The sequence below is a fragment of the Cardiocondyla obscurior genome, linkage group LG16 (genome assembly GCF_019399895.1).
Source record: "Cardiocondyla obscurior isolate alpha-2009 linkage group LG16, Cobs3.1, whole genome shotgun sequence".
NCBI classification, from domain to species: Eukaryota; Metazoa; Arthropoda; class Insecta; order Hymenoptera; family Formicidae; genus Cardiocondyla; species Cardiocondyla obscurior.
The window spans coordinates 3,463,079-3,479,796 of record NC_091879.1 but is presented as its reverse complement, the minus strand read 5'-3'; the positions used below and the strand labels follow the sequence as shown (position 1 = coordinate 3,479,796).

General features: G+C 39.4%; 3 protein-coding genes across 5 annotated transcripts in view; 2 read left to right on the top strand and 1 right to left on the bottom strand.

Moving 5' to 3' along the window:
- The window catches only part of LOC139108865 (metabotropic glutamate receptor 8), a 59,912-nt gene extending 58,442 nt beyond the window's left edge, over nt 1-1,470 (bottom strand). For both annotated transcript variants that reach the window (XM_070667505.1, XM_070667506.1), the window contains exon 1: nt 889-1,470. The gene's annotated coding sequence lies outside the window, so the exon portion shown is untranslated. The remainder of the gene's footprint in view (nt 1-888) is intronic.
- A 1,965-nt stretch (nt 1,471-3,435) lies between these two features.
- On the top strand, nt 3,436-7,485 carry LOC139108866 (zinc finger protein 287). The gene is made up of 4 exons (XM_070667507.1): nt 3,436-3,914; nt 4,221-4,364; nt 4,508-5,943; nt 6,078-7,485. Exons 1-4 carry the CDS (start codon nt 3,741-3,743, stop codon nt 6,535-6,537), a joined length of 2,214 nt encoding a protein of 737 aa, XP_070523608.1. The 5' UTR covers nt 3,436-3,740; the 3' UTR covers nt 6,538-7,485.
- A 781-nt stretch (nt 7,486-8,266) lies between these two features.
- Nucleotides 8,267-16,718, top strand: part of LOC139108868 (E3 ubiquitin-protein ligase RNF220) — a 128,614-nt gene continuing 120,162 nt past the window's right edge. The window contains exons 1-3 of one of the 2 annotated variants that reach the window (XM_070667511.1): nt 9,282-10,162; nt 12,889-13,002; nt 16,069-16,606. In XM_070667511.1, the coding sequence (XP_070523612.1) occupies nt 10,097-10,162; nt 12,889-13,002; nt 16,069-16,606 (718 nt within the window). In that variant the 5' untranslated portion in view covers nt 9,282-10,096. Of the gene's footprint in view, nt 9,244-9,281; nt 10,163-12,888; nt 13,003-16,068; nt 16,607-16,718 lie in introns of those variants that run through there. The other variant, XM_070667509.1, reaches the window with a different exon arrangement.

Below are 16,718 nucleotides of genomic sequence, written 5' to 3'. Positions count from 1 at the left end.
CTGAATGGGAAACAAATGCCCGCGCCAAACGTGCCCTATCCCTCCCGCCTAGTTTCTAAACTAAAATGAAAAGGGACTATTTTCCAATTTCAACTATTTCGAAATTCAATTTTCCCTCGGATACCCCAAACGCGACCGCCAATAACGAGGTCGTTAAATTTTATTTTTACATTTCTTTTATATTCATGCGAGGTGCCCCTTTTATTAAATTCAAAGGTAGTTTATGGGGTAAGATAAGAATTTAATTGTGATCGAACTAACCTACGTTAATTTTAGAGGCACTGCGAGTTCCCATCGCGCGCAACAGATACACGAAACGACGTTAAAGTTACAGATTAAAAATAAATTTTTTGGCACGCATCGAATAAAAGTTTATTCGGACACTTTGCCTTCGACGTACTCGAGCGGGATTAATATTTCAATATTAAATAAACATAATATTAATTTCTACTAATTCCACTGCGCTATGTTTAAACATAAAAGACATTTAAAATATTATACTCCATATTTCGAGATGGGAAGATCCTTTATTGAAACAGCTAAGCGATTTCAATTAATTAACTACGAAATGAGATTACACACGTACAATCTAATTAAGGCAGAAATGTCATTCATGATAATAGCAACGAAAAAAAAGGAAAAAAAAGAGAAAAAAAAAAAAAGAAAAAGTTCTTCATTCCACCATCGAGAACGACAACTTTAACAAATTGGCAATCCAACAATCGGCAAGAAATAGCAATGTAAAACAAGTACCATTCACGGAGCAGTGAACAAAATTAGAAAGAGACAGACAATCAACGTCATTCACCATGAGGAAAATGAAAGGAGGAATATTCGTTCGCGCAAAAAAAACACAACAACTATTAGACAGCTTCGTCCAGAGTTTACCAATCGGGTAGACGTATATCCGCTATCGAACACCGAAAAGCGATCGCGTTCCGTCTCCGCCGACGATCCCACTATTTAGCAACGCAAAAGACATCACCATATAAGAGTCGCGTTCACTATTAGTTAAATAACACATATATATAGGGCACAGTCACATGCCGCATAGAAGAGAAGTTTTAGCGAAGAACAATCCCATAGGATCTCGCCATTACCACGTCCGCGAAACAACGGAAAGTACTACTGCCGTTCACAATACTCTTGGCCTCTTTTGATGTCAACATACGCTGCTTGTCCAGGAGAAGGAACGTTGTTGCTGACGTCGGCGATGACGACGGCGGCGGCCACGACGACGACAACACCGTTTGACTTATCGCAACGGCGGGAGAGAAAAGGGGATGAAAAAGGAGAAGTCCCGCTCGTTCGCTCGGCCTCCCCTTCTCGGGGTCTCTCTCTATATCTCTATCTCTCTCTCTCTCTCGTTCTTAATCGAGGCCGGGAAGCATCATCACGGGGGGGAGTATTGTCCGCGAAAAGGGGTGGCTCGTGGTAACGTTCTACGACGACCGCGGCGCCGATACTGAGGGTCAGACTGAAATCCGCGCGAGCGATACTTAGTCTCTCGCAGGAAACGCTGGGCGCAAGCGCTACCGGTGGAGGGTGCCGGTCACCCGAGAGGGATGGGCCACGTTTCAAAAAGGGAAGCTCCCGTCGATCCACCCCGTACGGATCGATCGACTTTTCATCGACGCTCGTCAAAACGCGAGCGATGACGGAACGTCATCATCGTCTCCTCATCATTGAGTTAACTCGCAATCGAATTAACCCCTTGTTGCGTAGCATTATCTGGGTGCGCGCGATTAAACGCACGCACACCAAGAGAAAGATTGAGAGAGAACATTTTAATTATTGGTACAATTCCCTAATGTCGATATATTTTTATTTGAAATATTTTATGCGTTTGTACGTAATGTGCATATTTCATTCGATAGCTTTTACATTAAATTTTTTATTTAATTGGCTTTGAAACGGGAGGGATTTTACGGGATAATGTTGAGTGCCGAAATCTTTTTTATTTTGATTTATTAGACTCCCGTATATATTATATATGATAATATAATTAATCTGTGAATTTGTTAATATTCACGCTTTAATTATCTGACACTTTCAGTGATTAAAATCAAATTAAATACGATTACTTAAACGCAATACGATCGTCATAGCTATTTGCGCGTTATAACTTCGGATGTCCATTACAAGGACAATCAGTGTGAACGACGTGCTAGTGGGAGGAACTTTATGTAAAATAAATCCGGTTTTCTTATGGAACTTCGTACGAAGTAAGCCGAGAACTTAGTTCACTTCTCTTTTATCATTTGAATTTATCCTCACTATCGCTGCGTCTGACGCTCGAGTCCACATTACTGATACTTACTTTTCTAATTAATCTTTAACTTCGACGTCGTCTTCACGGTAAAGACAAGCTCAAAGTTCAGACGCAACGATGTTGAATTTTACAATGCGGTTTAATGTAACGGATAATAAGTGAAGGAACATATTTTTTTCTAATATAATAATCCAGATCTCAATTTGTCGAATTAGTTTTATATTAGAAGAAACTATGCGCGCGCTATTTTTTAAGAAACCCTAATTACAAACTACGAAAAAAAAAAAATCATGCGACTTACCGATCTGCATGAACATCAGCGGAGTTGAAGAGCTCTGCCGGTGACTGTAACATAAAATAAAACATATTAATGTAGACATGTTTGTATTTAAATTAATGTAATGGTAAAACTTTATTTTTATAAAGATTTTTCTTTAAAAAAAGATTTTTTTTATTTACCTAAAAGTTGCTCCGCCGATGCATGATGCCCTTCCCGAGCCTGCTCCTCCTCTCAGATGGGACGTGTCGAGTCATCCTTCCGCGCACAAGTCACTCGCGAACACCCCGACCGTGATTTTACAATCGCGAAAATTATTGATCACCTTCGCGCGTTCCTGTTCGGCACTCGCGTTTAGAATAAAGCCATGCAAAAAAATTACGTCCGAATACTGTACGGAACTCCCGGAACGACCGACGAACCGGCTACGGTTCGTATAATTAATAATATCGACAGTGACGACACTTTCGATGACAGCAGTGGATGCAGCTGCGTCGATCTGTAACAAAAAAAAATATATATATTAATTTAATAATAGAATCGATTAATTCAGGCGTTGTACAAATTTTTTACAGATAGGAATATCAGCAAATAGTACTTTTAAATAATTATTTTTAAAAAATGTATATTTCTAAGTGTTTGCTTTAAAATAATTTATAAAATTAAAAATTCCTAACGTGCATTTTTTTATTATTTTTTTTTTATTGTTTTAACGTTACGTCTTGAAAATACGTTTTTATTTAGAGAAGAATTAGAATAGATCAATTTTATGGGGGGATTTAACGATTAAAATAATATTATAATATTATAAAATATGTTATATGTTGACGCATTTAAATATTTATAATTTATATAATCTGTGTTTTTCTCTTTTGAACAGCCACCAAAATTAATCCAACACGGCGCCTGCTCACGTGTTCAGTGATTCTTTAATATAATTGGATCCTGCCTGTGGCCATTTTTTTTGTGTGATTGGCTCCTACAATTACATACAACGTGAAGCTAGAGGCAAGAACCAATCACGTCTACGACTCACAGGCTGCCGACGAGCTCTCTCAGGCGATCCCAGCCAATCGTTAATTGATTCAAAGAGCTGCTTGTTTCGGTGAATGAGACTCGTGATAATTCTGACAGTTCACCGGAGCTGTTTGTTTTTACCGTCTCGCATTTGCGAGCCGTCATTTCGGCGTCATGTCGTGGCAAAGCGAGAAGCCAGAAAATGAGAAACGAGAGCTGATAGATTCCTGTATGAATACGTGTCGCGCGTGTATGAAGGAAGGAGGTAAGATGTTGCCCATGTACGACGATAACATCATTAGCAAAATCAATTTGCCGTACAAGCTCTCGCAACTTACGTCCATCCAGGTAAATACTTCACTTACTTTAAAATATCACGCCCTGACGCATCATAAATGAACGCGAAACGCAACGAAAACACGAATTTTTATATCTAACCTCAACAAGTGTCTGCAATTAGTAGACCTGATTGACGATATTTTAACTTTAATTAAAAAATAATAATAAAGAATCTAGCAGATGTTTAAAACCAGGACGGAAAATGTTTACACGGAATAAGCGTTTGACACAATTAAGATGAGTTAATTCTGTGGATTGGTATCACTCCCCAGTGTCAAATTTTTTATATGTATACTAATATACTTCTTTTAACAGATTGATAGATTTGATGGGTTACCCAATATGCTCTGTCCAAAGTGTGCTTATCGAACCAACGTTTTGTATAACTTCCGACTGGAAGTGCAAGAGTCAGACAAGAAATTTAGAATGATACGCGAAACTCAAATGTGCTCTGTTAAGGTACTGTTACTGAGATTTTAAAAATGACTTTAATTAAAATTTAATGCATATTTAAGTAAGCGTATAAAACATGTCAATTAAAAATTATTTGGATTATAATGTTTATGTTTAAAAAATTTTTTTTTTTTGTTTCTTTTTTGTAGAAAACTCAATCACCTAAGAAGAGTGAAAACAGCAATATTATACAAGCAGATGGACCCTTGGAATTAGACATATCGGATAATGTAAATTTTATACACGGCAATGATAACTTTGAAGATTTTAGTGATAAAACAACAAATGAGAAGCTGGAGGCTGAAGAATACAATACAATCGAAGAATCTCAGTTAGTTGAAAATAGCGAAAATAGTAAAGAAAATTCACAGTTGAACAATCTCTTTTATAATATAGTAGAAACTAATGAAGGCCAAATGGATGTTCAGTTAATGAAAACTGAGATAGCACCTGAGGAAATTTCAAAAATATTGTCAACGCAAGACGTTGCAATAATGTATATATCAAAATCTGCAATGGACTCGATGTCAGTGGAGAACATATTAACCCTCGATATGAAAGAAGAAAAAATTGAAAATGATAATGATATATTTATTTCTCAAATGGAAAACGTGAATAAAACGGTAAACGAAGAAACCTCAAACAACGCATGCGTTTTCGATTGTCTAGAATCTAATGAGGCTGAGAAAAACGAATGTGTCTATTTAAAACAAGAAGATGCATCAACAAGCGCTAATGTACAAGAACACGATATGACGGAAAATGAAGATAAAGAGACGAAGTTCCATGAAAACAATTCTAACCCTGAACAGTCTATAACACCAGACGATAGTGAAGAATCTGATTCCGACTATTTTGTCGACGGTAAAGATAATATATTAGGCAGTGTGAGCGATGCAATTATGCGAATAAAAGAAGTACAACAAGAAAACGGTATTGAATATCAGTGTACATTATGTCTGCAGAACTATAATAAATTAAGGAATATATTGTTGCATACCGTCGATAATCACGTTCCTCTAAGTGGTCCATTTTTTTGTATGGTATGCGAGAAGGACTGCAAAAGCCATCGCGAATTACGCGGTCACGTAAAAACGCATACTGGCAAATTTCCATACTCTTGTTTTATTTGTGAAAAGGCATATACCAAAAAAAGATATCTGAAGAGACACATGGCGTGTCACCCTAACTTCTCACGACATCGCTGCTTGAAATGTGGCTGCCGCTTTAAGTCAAAATCAGAATTGGAGACTCACGTAATGGAGACGCATGAACATGAACATGCCCCACCTTATACTTGCAACCAATGTACACGCGTATTTAATCACAAAGCTAATTACAAACGGCATTTAATCAGCCATTTGGATCCTCTGGGTCTTCATTTACCTAAGTATCCATGCACCTACTGTGGCAAACGTTTTCCTAACAATCGTACACTCCAAACGCATATACGCGTACATACCGGCGAAAAACCCTTCGAGTGCGAGATTTGTCACAAGTCATTCTCGCAACGAGGAAATTTATTAAATCATCTAAAGCTACATTCGAACCCTCGCAGTTACACATGCGAAGTCTGCGGTAAAAGGTTTGTAACATATAAATTTGTAATTTTGTATAAAAAATAATTAAAATATAGAGTATAATATACTATTTACGCATTTTAAATAACAATCTTGTCGAATATAATAAGATATTAATCTTTTTATGTAATTGTTACAGTTTTAATCAACGCGCCACATTGCGGGATCATGGATTATTGCACACGGGTGAAAAACCTCACGTATGTAATGTATGTGGGAAAGCATTTACAGTAAGTGCAGCATTGAGGAGGCATATGTTCAAACACGCCGCTGAAGGCAAACCATTCAAATGTGAGAATTGCAACATGGGATTTGTTGGCAAATATGATTTACGCCGACACATGCGAGTGCATGAAGATCGGCCGAGAGAAAGACGAAGAAAAAACACTAAAACAATAACTTTTTTCGATGAAAAATCAGAGATGTCAGAAAATAATGTTGCATTAGAAGAACCGCATACCGAAACTGTGTATATAGAAGTAGCGGAAGAACTTTTGGACGAACAAAACGTTATACAAACAATGCCTCGAGTTGAATCGGAAAAGGAAAATCAAGATGCATTGTTTAATTTTCAACCTTACAAATCCAGTTTTTTATAATTTAATTAAGTAGGTTATTGATTATAACATTATGCAACAATGATTACGATCTTGTTAACAAATATATATTTTTATTTGATTCATTTATTCGCGAAGTTAGTCACGTTAGCCACATCACTTTTTTTTTAAACTTGCTTTAGTGACGAATGAAGCAATAGAATTTGTATAATACTTTATTAAAGTATATTTTTAATTCTTTTAAAATTAATAATTATTAAGTATAAGTGTATTATAGTAGACACTTGAAAGATTATGTATTTGGTTTCGAAATTAAGATCTTAATACTATAATTATGATACTTATTTTGACAATTTCAGTGAGTTAATGAAATTGATTTTTACGATTTCTACATTTAGAAGTAGCAGTATAGAATATAATATTTTTATTATATATAGTATATTTTATTAGATAAACCAGGTTTTTATCATGGGAGATAGGTTACCAACGGTAACTCAAATTTACTGAACAGTTGGCTGCTTTTTAATATTTACTGCCAGTACTGAAAATCAGTAATTTACGTTACAAATTTTTGGTACTGCCAGTATTCGAACGTAATCGATACAGATAATAAGAGTAAAGAAAGTAAAGTTGCATTGAAGTTAGACATAAGTAAATTTTTATAATTAAACTATTTTATTCAGTATAGATATTAATGATATTGAAAGACGTAAAATTAATTCTTAATATAAATAATTAATTTAAAATGCAGTTAAATTCCTGGTTTATCATTGTACATATGTATAATAAATGAGCAAATTTTTGATGCAGTAGTATTGTATTGTTTATGTATGTATGTATCTATAAAACATCTAAAATTTAAATTATAATTAATTAAAACCTAATCGAAATTCAGGCAATTGCTTGAACTTTTGTAAGAGCGTTCAAAAAAATTATAAAAACCAAAATATTAAATATAAATCCATTAGATTATAGCGTGTGATCATTTAATATATTTTATTAGCGATTTATTAATATTTTTGCTATATTTGTTAAATCAAATTTATTAATAATACATGTACAATTTGTTTTAAGAATCATTTAATGCATGATGAAAATATGATTAATATTTTTAAGCTTTAGTGTCAAAGAAAGCTGTGCCGTTAAAGAAACACTAATTTTTAACACTAAGTTTTAGTAATTATACATATAAATTATAAAGTCTTACTAAAAATCTTTTATAATAATAAATTATATCTTTCGAGTTTATCATGAATTACCATATGGATAAAACGGTACTATTCTTTGAACACAGAAAGCGCCACGTATATCATTTAAGACTTGTTCTGAAATTTAGTTTTTTTGAAACAATTATTAATTAAGAACTTTATGCATATGATTAAGAAATGATTTATAAATTTTTACATGCTCGGGAGTTAAATATTTTCTTTTTTATTTTGTTATTTGAATTTTGTGTGAAAGTAATGAGTATTGTACTGGCAGTTTAATTAATGTCTGTTTAATTTACTGTTTTTAACAATATTTTATTTCGAACTTTATAATCTTTTAATTTTTATATTATTCTTGAAAACTAGTTAGAATACTTGGATAATTAAAGCTCCTGTGCTTTCTTCGTCACCTACTAGATGCCGCATTCTGTCCGTCAGATCATTAAAGTTAAAGATTTTCTTATTTGTTTGATTATACATTATACGGATACGGAAATTATTACTAACAACATTTCCTTATATTAATTAATAGATATTATCAGCGTATTATTATAGTTTATTGATTAATTATTGGTAGTTGTTTCATAAATGAAAATTATAGTTTGGAAATATGAATCCTGAAGCCATGTCATTTCAGTAATATTAGATAGTAATTAAATTGATTAATTACATACGTGGAACTCTCGTAAAGGCTTCATCGTGTATTAAATAATTCTTTAGACAATATAGATTAATTGATTGCAAATTAATTATTGCTGGTAACTTTTTCAATATCGAAAACATAGTATGTTTCAGTTTTGATTTTCAACAGCGTTACTTTTATCGATTAAAGCACATAATTGGCAAAACTCGCCTTTTAATTATTAATGTCATTATTAATTTATAACGTATATTAAATAAAAAATTATATATTTTTACAAATTGACTATTACTCTTCAGGTTTCATACTACGAACGTATCTCTACTATGTATAAATTATAATTAACGCGGCTTCGAAATAGAATGCTACTCTAAACTCTTTATCAATCGACATACATAACGTGCACTTCTAATTATAAAAATCCTCATCACCTTCGGTGTTTCACGGCGAAACTAAACAGAATCTCTGTTTCAGGATTCCATCACGAGTGCGCGTTTAATATTTTGGTGCGGGGAAGCGAGCAGAAAGGGAGAAAGATCGCAAGACAATTCCACGTAGCTGAAGCTGCAAAAGGACTTTTAATCAAGAAACCTCCTCGGCATAACAATTGGAGATTATGTTTCGACGGCCGTCGGACAGAGAAACGACCGATGTTGCCGGCAGCGCGTCCCGTGCGCGATTGAGATCCGCGACAAGTGTCGCGCGTGGCTGTGTGGCGGGCGATTGCGCAAGTCCGCGCATGTGCCTGTACCAAGTTGCCGCTACGGTGGCGCCAGTCATGGCGGCTGAAAACACACGCGCACGCCGCTGCCGCCGTCGCCGCCGCCGCCGCCGCCGCCGGTCGGTGCCTCCACGCCTCTACCTCGCCTCTGCCACCGCCACCGAGCCTGCGACTCGTGGGTAAGTACCCTCACACTCCATGCTCCAATCAGTCTGCACTCGCATGTCCACGAGGTTGCTCGCACGGGCCTGGCGGCATCCTCCTCTCTCTTTCTCTCTCTCTCTTTTCTCCTCCACCTTCTATCTCTCTCCGTCTCTCTCGCTTCGCCCGCTCGCACCACCGTTCTGTCATCGTCTGTCTCGCTCTTTCTTCCCCCTCTCTCATTCGATGCCCGTCTCTCTCTATTCCCGTCTTTCTCTTTCTCTCTCGCGCGCGCTCTTTCATTCACCTGACTCTTAACGCGAGCAGTGCGTTACACAGCACGAGGGTGATACCGGTCGCCAGTCGAGGTACTGGTCGCGGACACCGCGGCCGTGGTTGAGGTTAGGTCGACGGGACCTGTCGGTCGTAAGTGGCGGGACGCGGCGCGGCGGATTTGAATTTTCGAACCCGCGGTTGCCCACCCTGGTACGGCGGCTTCATCGGGCCTCTGCCCGCTGCAGATCGATTCGCGCGCGCGTCGCGATCGGAGGATCGCGGATCATCGCCGTCGTTTTCCCGCCGGACGGCTGACCGCGCGAGCATTGCGATTAGTCCACGTCCGGGTGACCGTTGCGCGCGCCTGCTGATTAGGTGAGGCGACGTGTTCGACCGGCCGCGCGTTTTTCGAAACGAGCAGAGACGCTCTCGCGAGGACGATGCGCCGCGAGTTCTCGTCGCCGTCGTCGTCGCCGCCGTCGTCGTCGCAGCCGCCGCCGCCGCCGTCGTCGTCGTCGTCATCGCCGACGTTGTTACTGTCGCCCAAGTTGCACTCGCGTCTAGTGGAAACGCGCAGCGACGGAGACGAGCTGCGGGCCCTGTGAGGTTCTGTGAATGTTCTCGGACAGCCGCGTGCCGCGGCTAGCCGCGCATCAGTTTCTCAGTGCACACGAGGAAAACGTACGCGTACCTTGGTGATTCAGCAAAATGCCATTCTCGGGCCCGGATGCGCCCTCGCGTCCCGGAATGACGGAGACGTCGTGGTTTGCGGGAAATTTCGGCCCGGCCGAATAGTGCCCGGCGCTTTAAACGACGATGAGAACACCCGTCGAGGAAGTCCTGCCTTTTCCCCGCGGCAAAGAGGCAACGAAGTTCATTAACGCGAAATTTCGTATGGCATTTCCCCGCGCGCTGAGCAGAACTTAACGCGAGTGAACGCGGAACGATAACAGAGTCCCGTAGAAACCGTTATTAGGCAAAACTTTTTCCGCGCGTATCGCTATTCAAATGTTAATATTCACTTACGCTGAGTTACCCGACTCGGTTTTGGCCGATTAGATAAGTTACGGATATTGACGTGCTGTCAGGCGATTGTTTTGCGGGACGACTGACGGAGATTATTGGCATCTCTTTGCCGCGATTAACGCAACAATTTTCGTCCAAAGTTGGAATGAAACTTATGTCGATTTAAAAAGTTACATTACTTACGTTTGAAATTAATAATTAAATTTTTATATTTATTTGTTAATTTGTTAATTTTTTTTTTTTGTACAATTTAAAGTAGAAACGAGATAATTTTAGAAATCGGTAGACACATGTCCGAACGTCGTGTATTTTTTTTGTACATTGACAGATTGAAACTATAGGGGTATTGCGTAAGTGGGTTTCCGTGGACACGCATGAAAGATAAAAGGATTCGTGCGTGAAGTGGGCTCGAAACTCATTTTGCCCGAAATAAACGTTTTCAATTCGATTACTTTTATCCTTTGCGGATGAAACGATAAGACGCTGGATACGTCTGTTTACCGAAATACCGTAATTTAATACCTTGATCGCGCCAAATTACTAATAAACTGATCGAGTCGATACCCGCGAGTGAAATCGATAATCGTTACAAAAATTTAGACGTATGCGAAGGTAATATTATTCTCTTGCACTCCGCTCGGATATTTTATCGCGTTTAATTCTTATTAAATACAGCTTTCAATTGATAAAATTAATCGAATTGAAATGCGGCAATCGAGCCTACGAAAAACTTTTTCGGTTAGTTGTTCGCAAAACAGCACGTCGAGCCGAATTTGTTTGTAAAATTTTAAAATTAGGGACAGTTTACATATTGGCATATTCGCTAATTTTTTTTTTTTTAATTATTAATGTTAATATATATATTTTTTTTTATGCGCAACTTTTGAGCCTCGTTTAGTTACTGACGCGAAAGCAAAGGCATCGATCGACGCAATTACTCGCGGATCGAATTCGATAGCTTTCTGGCTGAAAGGTTAGAAGTAGTAGAAATTGTCAGCAAATCGACACCCGATCCAACACCGGTGATTAATTGACAATCGCGATAATTAATGATACATGCGGTGTACCGCGATCTCGTGCCACGACACGCTGATGTGTTCCATTAAATCGCGTTTTGCGGAAGAAAATATCGAGTGAGTTATGAGCGAATCTGTTCGCGTTCGTTCATTTTTTTTTCTTTTTTTTTTTCGATTTTTTTATTTTTAATGGTTAATTACAGTTACTCGACGCAGCGTTCGATATTGTTATGAAATATTTCTGTATTCCGTGACGCGAGCTTTTGCGGATTTTAATAGTTTACTTTCACACGTTTGCCGTTTTTAAACGGCGAAAGTTTAAGAAGCTGTAGATTATAATTTTATATATAACTTAAAGTTTCTTTAAACGCTTGTAATTTGACTCGGGGAATGTCGAAAGATCAAGTCAGGTGACATAAGAGTTCGGAATGATCTACGACTTTGGACTTTAATTTCGGAAGTAAAGCTTTCTTAAATGAATCTCAAGTTAAGCAATAATTACGTGCCGTGAGAATAAAATTAGCCTAAGGTTCTAGATGTATGTTTTATTGGCTCTTGCCAAGGTCTTCGGCGTTTCTGAAGCGTGGCTTCACGACAGGTGAATCTTGCGTTAACGAAAGTTCTAATAATTAAAGAACTATCTCGGAAAGTGGAATAAATTGCGTAGTCAATAATTACCACAAAATATATAATTTCAAATGTGAACTGCGCCATTAGGGAATGTTGGTTGCCAACGGACTTTATCTGACTATTTCGTAATTAATTAAATTGCTTTTGCGTGCGAGAAGTGCCAATACGAAAATGATAAAATTATCATTTTGTTCCGTCGAGGAAACACGACGTAATTCTCATCAACGTAATTAATGCGCCACGACGTAATCTTCATTGACGAGCAGAGTCAATTTATTGAATTTTGCTTCTCGATCGGTGACGTCTTCTTTTTCCGTTCTGCGCGTCCTTAATTTGCAAAATCTGAATTTAAATTGCTTTTTTTATTTCTAATAAATTATTTATTAATTTATTTTTTTATTAACAATTTATTAAAAAAGTAGCGAGTGAGAACTCGTATGAGAAATTTGAATTGATAAGTTCTCCGATCGAGAAGCGTGGACTGCGCGAGAGGATAGTCTGAAAATCGCGAAGGTCCGATTAATTCCTGAATTCAATTAGTAATTAATAATTGATCGGCCAATATAAATGCGATCGATAAGGTATGCCCCGATTATCGCCGGTCGCGCTTCGGAGATTCCGTGCTCGCGCGAAATTCCCCTCGGGTCTCGCGTTGCCGGATGCGCGAATTTAGAATAGGCTACCGATTAATTCGGGGAAGGCACGAAAGGAAGAAAACGACGATATATGTTTTAGATGGATAATTCTGCGTACGTACCGAATCACCTACCGCCGCCGTCTCTGGTCGTGTTCTCGCAGGCCGGAGGGCTGCCTGAAGCCTTGAGAATGCAAAGACCGTTCAATCCACAAGTTAGTGTCCCATTGTCCTTACCCTTATGCCTTCGCATCAGCTTGCATTTACGCTTAACTGTATTTACGCTTGCTTGCAACGCACAAAAACGCGCTTCGATCGTTTGTCTTTCAGATAAGGACTTCCACCTTCCTGCGCTCCGCGAAAAGAGATCTTTGTCTCTTTTTTTTAAATTTATTTTTTAATTTTTTTTTTTTTTTATATAGAAAGTAATACGATTGTGCGAATGTACCGGCGCGATCTTGATTGTTCAAAGTACACTCGCGGTGGAAATAATATAAAATACAAAATGTCGAATCTGTGTAAATCGATGAATAGAGAATACTGATAAAGACTCGGGGTGTCTGTCTGTCGCAAATTCCGCGTGGCAGGTGTTGCCCAATTATGTGAGAAAATAAACTACGTTTAATTTTTTTTTTTTTTTACATTGAAATCGACAATAAGCAAGATTCGTCGGTGCATTCAAAAGATTAAATCACTTTCGTGTTTACATCGCATGCCGCGAAACTGCCTCTACGGTAATTCGAGCATATCGCATTTGACGGTAACATACGTCACTATTTGCCCGAGCAAAGCAACTTGAAATACGTACAAATTAAAAAAAAAAAAAAAAAGAAAAAACCCATTAAAAAAAAAAGACTAATTGCCGCCATTGATTTCGATGAATCCGTCGAACTGCTCGAGTTACTTCTATCTCGCTTTACACACCGGCCGCTTTATCCGCGCGAGTACTAATTAATGCACGCAATGAATAGAATTTCGGTTGTATAGATGCACGTAAATGTACCTGCTCGAATAACAGTTGCCACCGAGTCAATGATGCGTAATCTTCTTTGGCGAACGACTGCCGTCTTGTTTGCCCGTTTTAATATTTACATAATTATTATGAAATAAATAAAAAGGAGCACTTAAGAAATATAAATTTGATCGGGCATTCGCGGAGAATAATGATTTTTTTTTATTCTGTGGAAAAATTCAAATATAACGAATTGTGCATCGTTGGCTCAAAACTGCGCGTGGTAAGCAAACTAAACGATGAAAAGTAGAATCACCAGTGAGATAAAGTAAGTACTTTTACACGATTAATAATTAAATAACGATTCCAACTGTTAACAGTATTTACGGAGCAGCTGTGATGATTTTTTGATAATTTTAAATGAAGATTGACTCTTAATAAATTACTACAGTGATTTTTCCGGGAGGGCACACTGTCGAGACTTGACCGTCTAAGCCGTCGCGATTTTCTTACGCTCGCTTCGCGACTTGCCGCGTCACAATCAGAATCCCGCGCTTATCGATAACGAATTACCCGAAATATATCGTTATTAAACTTCCGATAATAACAAGACTCTTTTAAATACAATTTTGCATCGCGCGCATTTCATAACTGTGATTGCTGCAAATATTTAACGAACGAGCGTCGCGGTTAATTATAAGCGTATTCCGCAACGTTTTTAAATGCTTGAATATTTTTCATACGTGCGGGACATCAATCGGGAGCCGGATAACGCGTGCGGATACGGAACGGTTGATACAGATAGCGATGAAACGAGGAGGATGGGCGCGAGAATGGGTCGCATCAAAATTCAGCATCGTTAAAAAATGAGATAATTTCGGGGTGAACCTAATTGCGGTGGCTCGGTGACAAAATACGCTCGTGTTTTACGCTTACCCGCGGTGGCAAGCGGGGCTCGGGGCAGGGAAAGCGGGAGAGAGAGAGAGAGAGAAAAAAAAAAATAAAAGATTATTGCAAATATGCAAGCGACGCGCGTCGCGCGACACCGATCGCGAAAAAAGGGCCGGGGTCGCAATTAAAATAATAATGAATACCTAATAAATCACTGATTGGACCGCGGGCACAAATACGCCCGGCCGGCGGACGCGAACCTCATTTCCCCGTATAAAAGAATAATAAACTAATCGCGGCGCACTAATACCCGCACGTGTAACTCATCGCCCGCGTCATTATCGGCCGAATGAAATGTTTATCCGGAAACCGGCTGTCCGTTCTCGCCGATAAAATCGCTTCGATATACTTCCGCGTCGTTTCTTTAACCGCGCGGAATGGTCGAGCGTCACTTTCCGCATTTCGCGATCGCAAGTGAGCCCCGATTATCGAGCTCGATAACAATTCTAACGTTGGAGGGTAAATTGTATTACTTTCGATGCTCGCGCTGGGCGAAAGTCAAGTAACATAAATCACGCGAATCGTTGCTTTATTGCCAGAGAAAATTGTCTCTTTATTTAACGAATAAAAAAAAAAAAATAAAAATAAATAGAAAAAATTTTTTGAAGACACGATTGAATACCTTGAATTATGATATTATGTCATAAAGTACTCGTGCGTAATTACGCGTTGGGGCGTTCGCGTGTTATTCGCGTCATTACGTTTTTCGACAACTTGAAAGCGTAGAAAATACAATGCGCCGTTATTACTTTGGCCACGTTTAATACGATCCGATAATTCTAGCATTATAAATGTTACAAAATCCAACGCGTAGATGCTTCAGCCGAGCATTCAGTATGCGGCTTAATAGACTCGTCAATCACGGCGAATTGAATGATACAACCGGTACACGAGGGTGGAAGAGGACCGCGGGGTAGAAGAGCTTCAGGTTTTGACGGATTATTATAACACAGTGGTTTCGCGTTATTAACAGTATACTACCACGCTGCTTTGATATTATATGCCATTCAGACGTAGCTGAAAGCGCGGAAATATCCACATGCTGCAAATGAGCTATCGAATTACGCGATTCAAGCATTTTCTTTGTTTTTTCTTTTTTTTTTTTTTAATCGCTCGTCACGCGCGTAGTAAAGTTATCTCATCAACCTAGACAATACGAGGGCGATTTCTTGAAACGGGAGCGAGTAACGAACAATTAAACACTGACAGACTGTTACAAACCTGGCTAATTCCTGACGATACCTTTATACCACTTAATCGACGACATTGTATACAAAAAGCAAAGCTGCGATTATTAATATCTAACTGCTTAATATCTAACCCGCCCAGCTGCCGTTCGATTCATTGTCCCTCACCGATTTCTTTTCGTTCGTTTCAGGTGACCGATTCGAAAGATCTACAGGTGCCCTTTAGCACGGCGGCGTCGCTGGGCTACGGGCTGCATCACATGCTGCATCTTCCGCCGCAATTTCTGCATCCTCTCGATCATAGACTGCCCTTCGGTGGCTTCCGGCCCTTGGTGCCGTCCGCGTTTGCGCCCCCCAGCAAGTGCCTCAAGGTCGAGACCGGGAACGGCGCGGTGCCGGGGAACGGCGGCCTGCCCAGCATCGGCTCGCTTTCGAGTATGTCGAACATGTTCTCGCCCACGTCCCTACCTGGCACCGGCGGAGGTACGGTGGTGTCTGTATCCGGTGCGGCGGCCGCCGCGGCTGCCGCCGCCGCCGCGGCCGGCCAGGAAGTCGGCGGGCCACAAAGTCCGGCTGGTTCCGCGAGTCGTTCGCCTACCGGTACCGGCGGTACCGGCTCCGTACCGAATCGCGGCGCGACCCCCGACGAGGAAGACCGTGACGCCAACGCCACCCCAGGATCCGAGAACACCGAGCGGTCCACGCCGGAGGAGGGACGGCCGTACAGACGTGAGTCCAATTTCATGCACGTTACTTGCTTTTTTTACCGAACGGATACCGATCGATACGTGTCTCCCTGAGATTTTACTCCACGTTCAAATATTTAATTAAAAAGTAAAAT

Bases quoted from the DNA above. Each gene is read 5' to 3' on its own strand.
- LOC139108866 (XM_070667507.1), top strand. From the start codon at position 3,741: ATGTCGTGGCAAAGCGAGAAGCCAGAAAATGAGAAACGAGAGCTGATA. The intron at 3,915-4,220 runs GTAAATACTTCA...TTCTTTTAACAG, and splicing joins CGCAACTTACGTCCATCCAG to ATTGATAGATTTGATGGGTT. The intron at 4,365-4,507 runs GTACTGTTACTG...TCTTTTTTGTAG, and splicing joins CTCAAATGTGCTCTGTTAAG to AAAACTCAATCACCTAAGAA.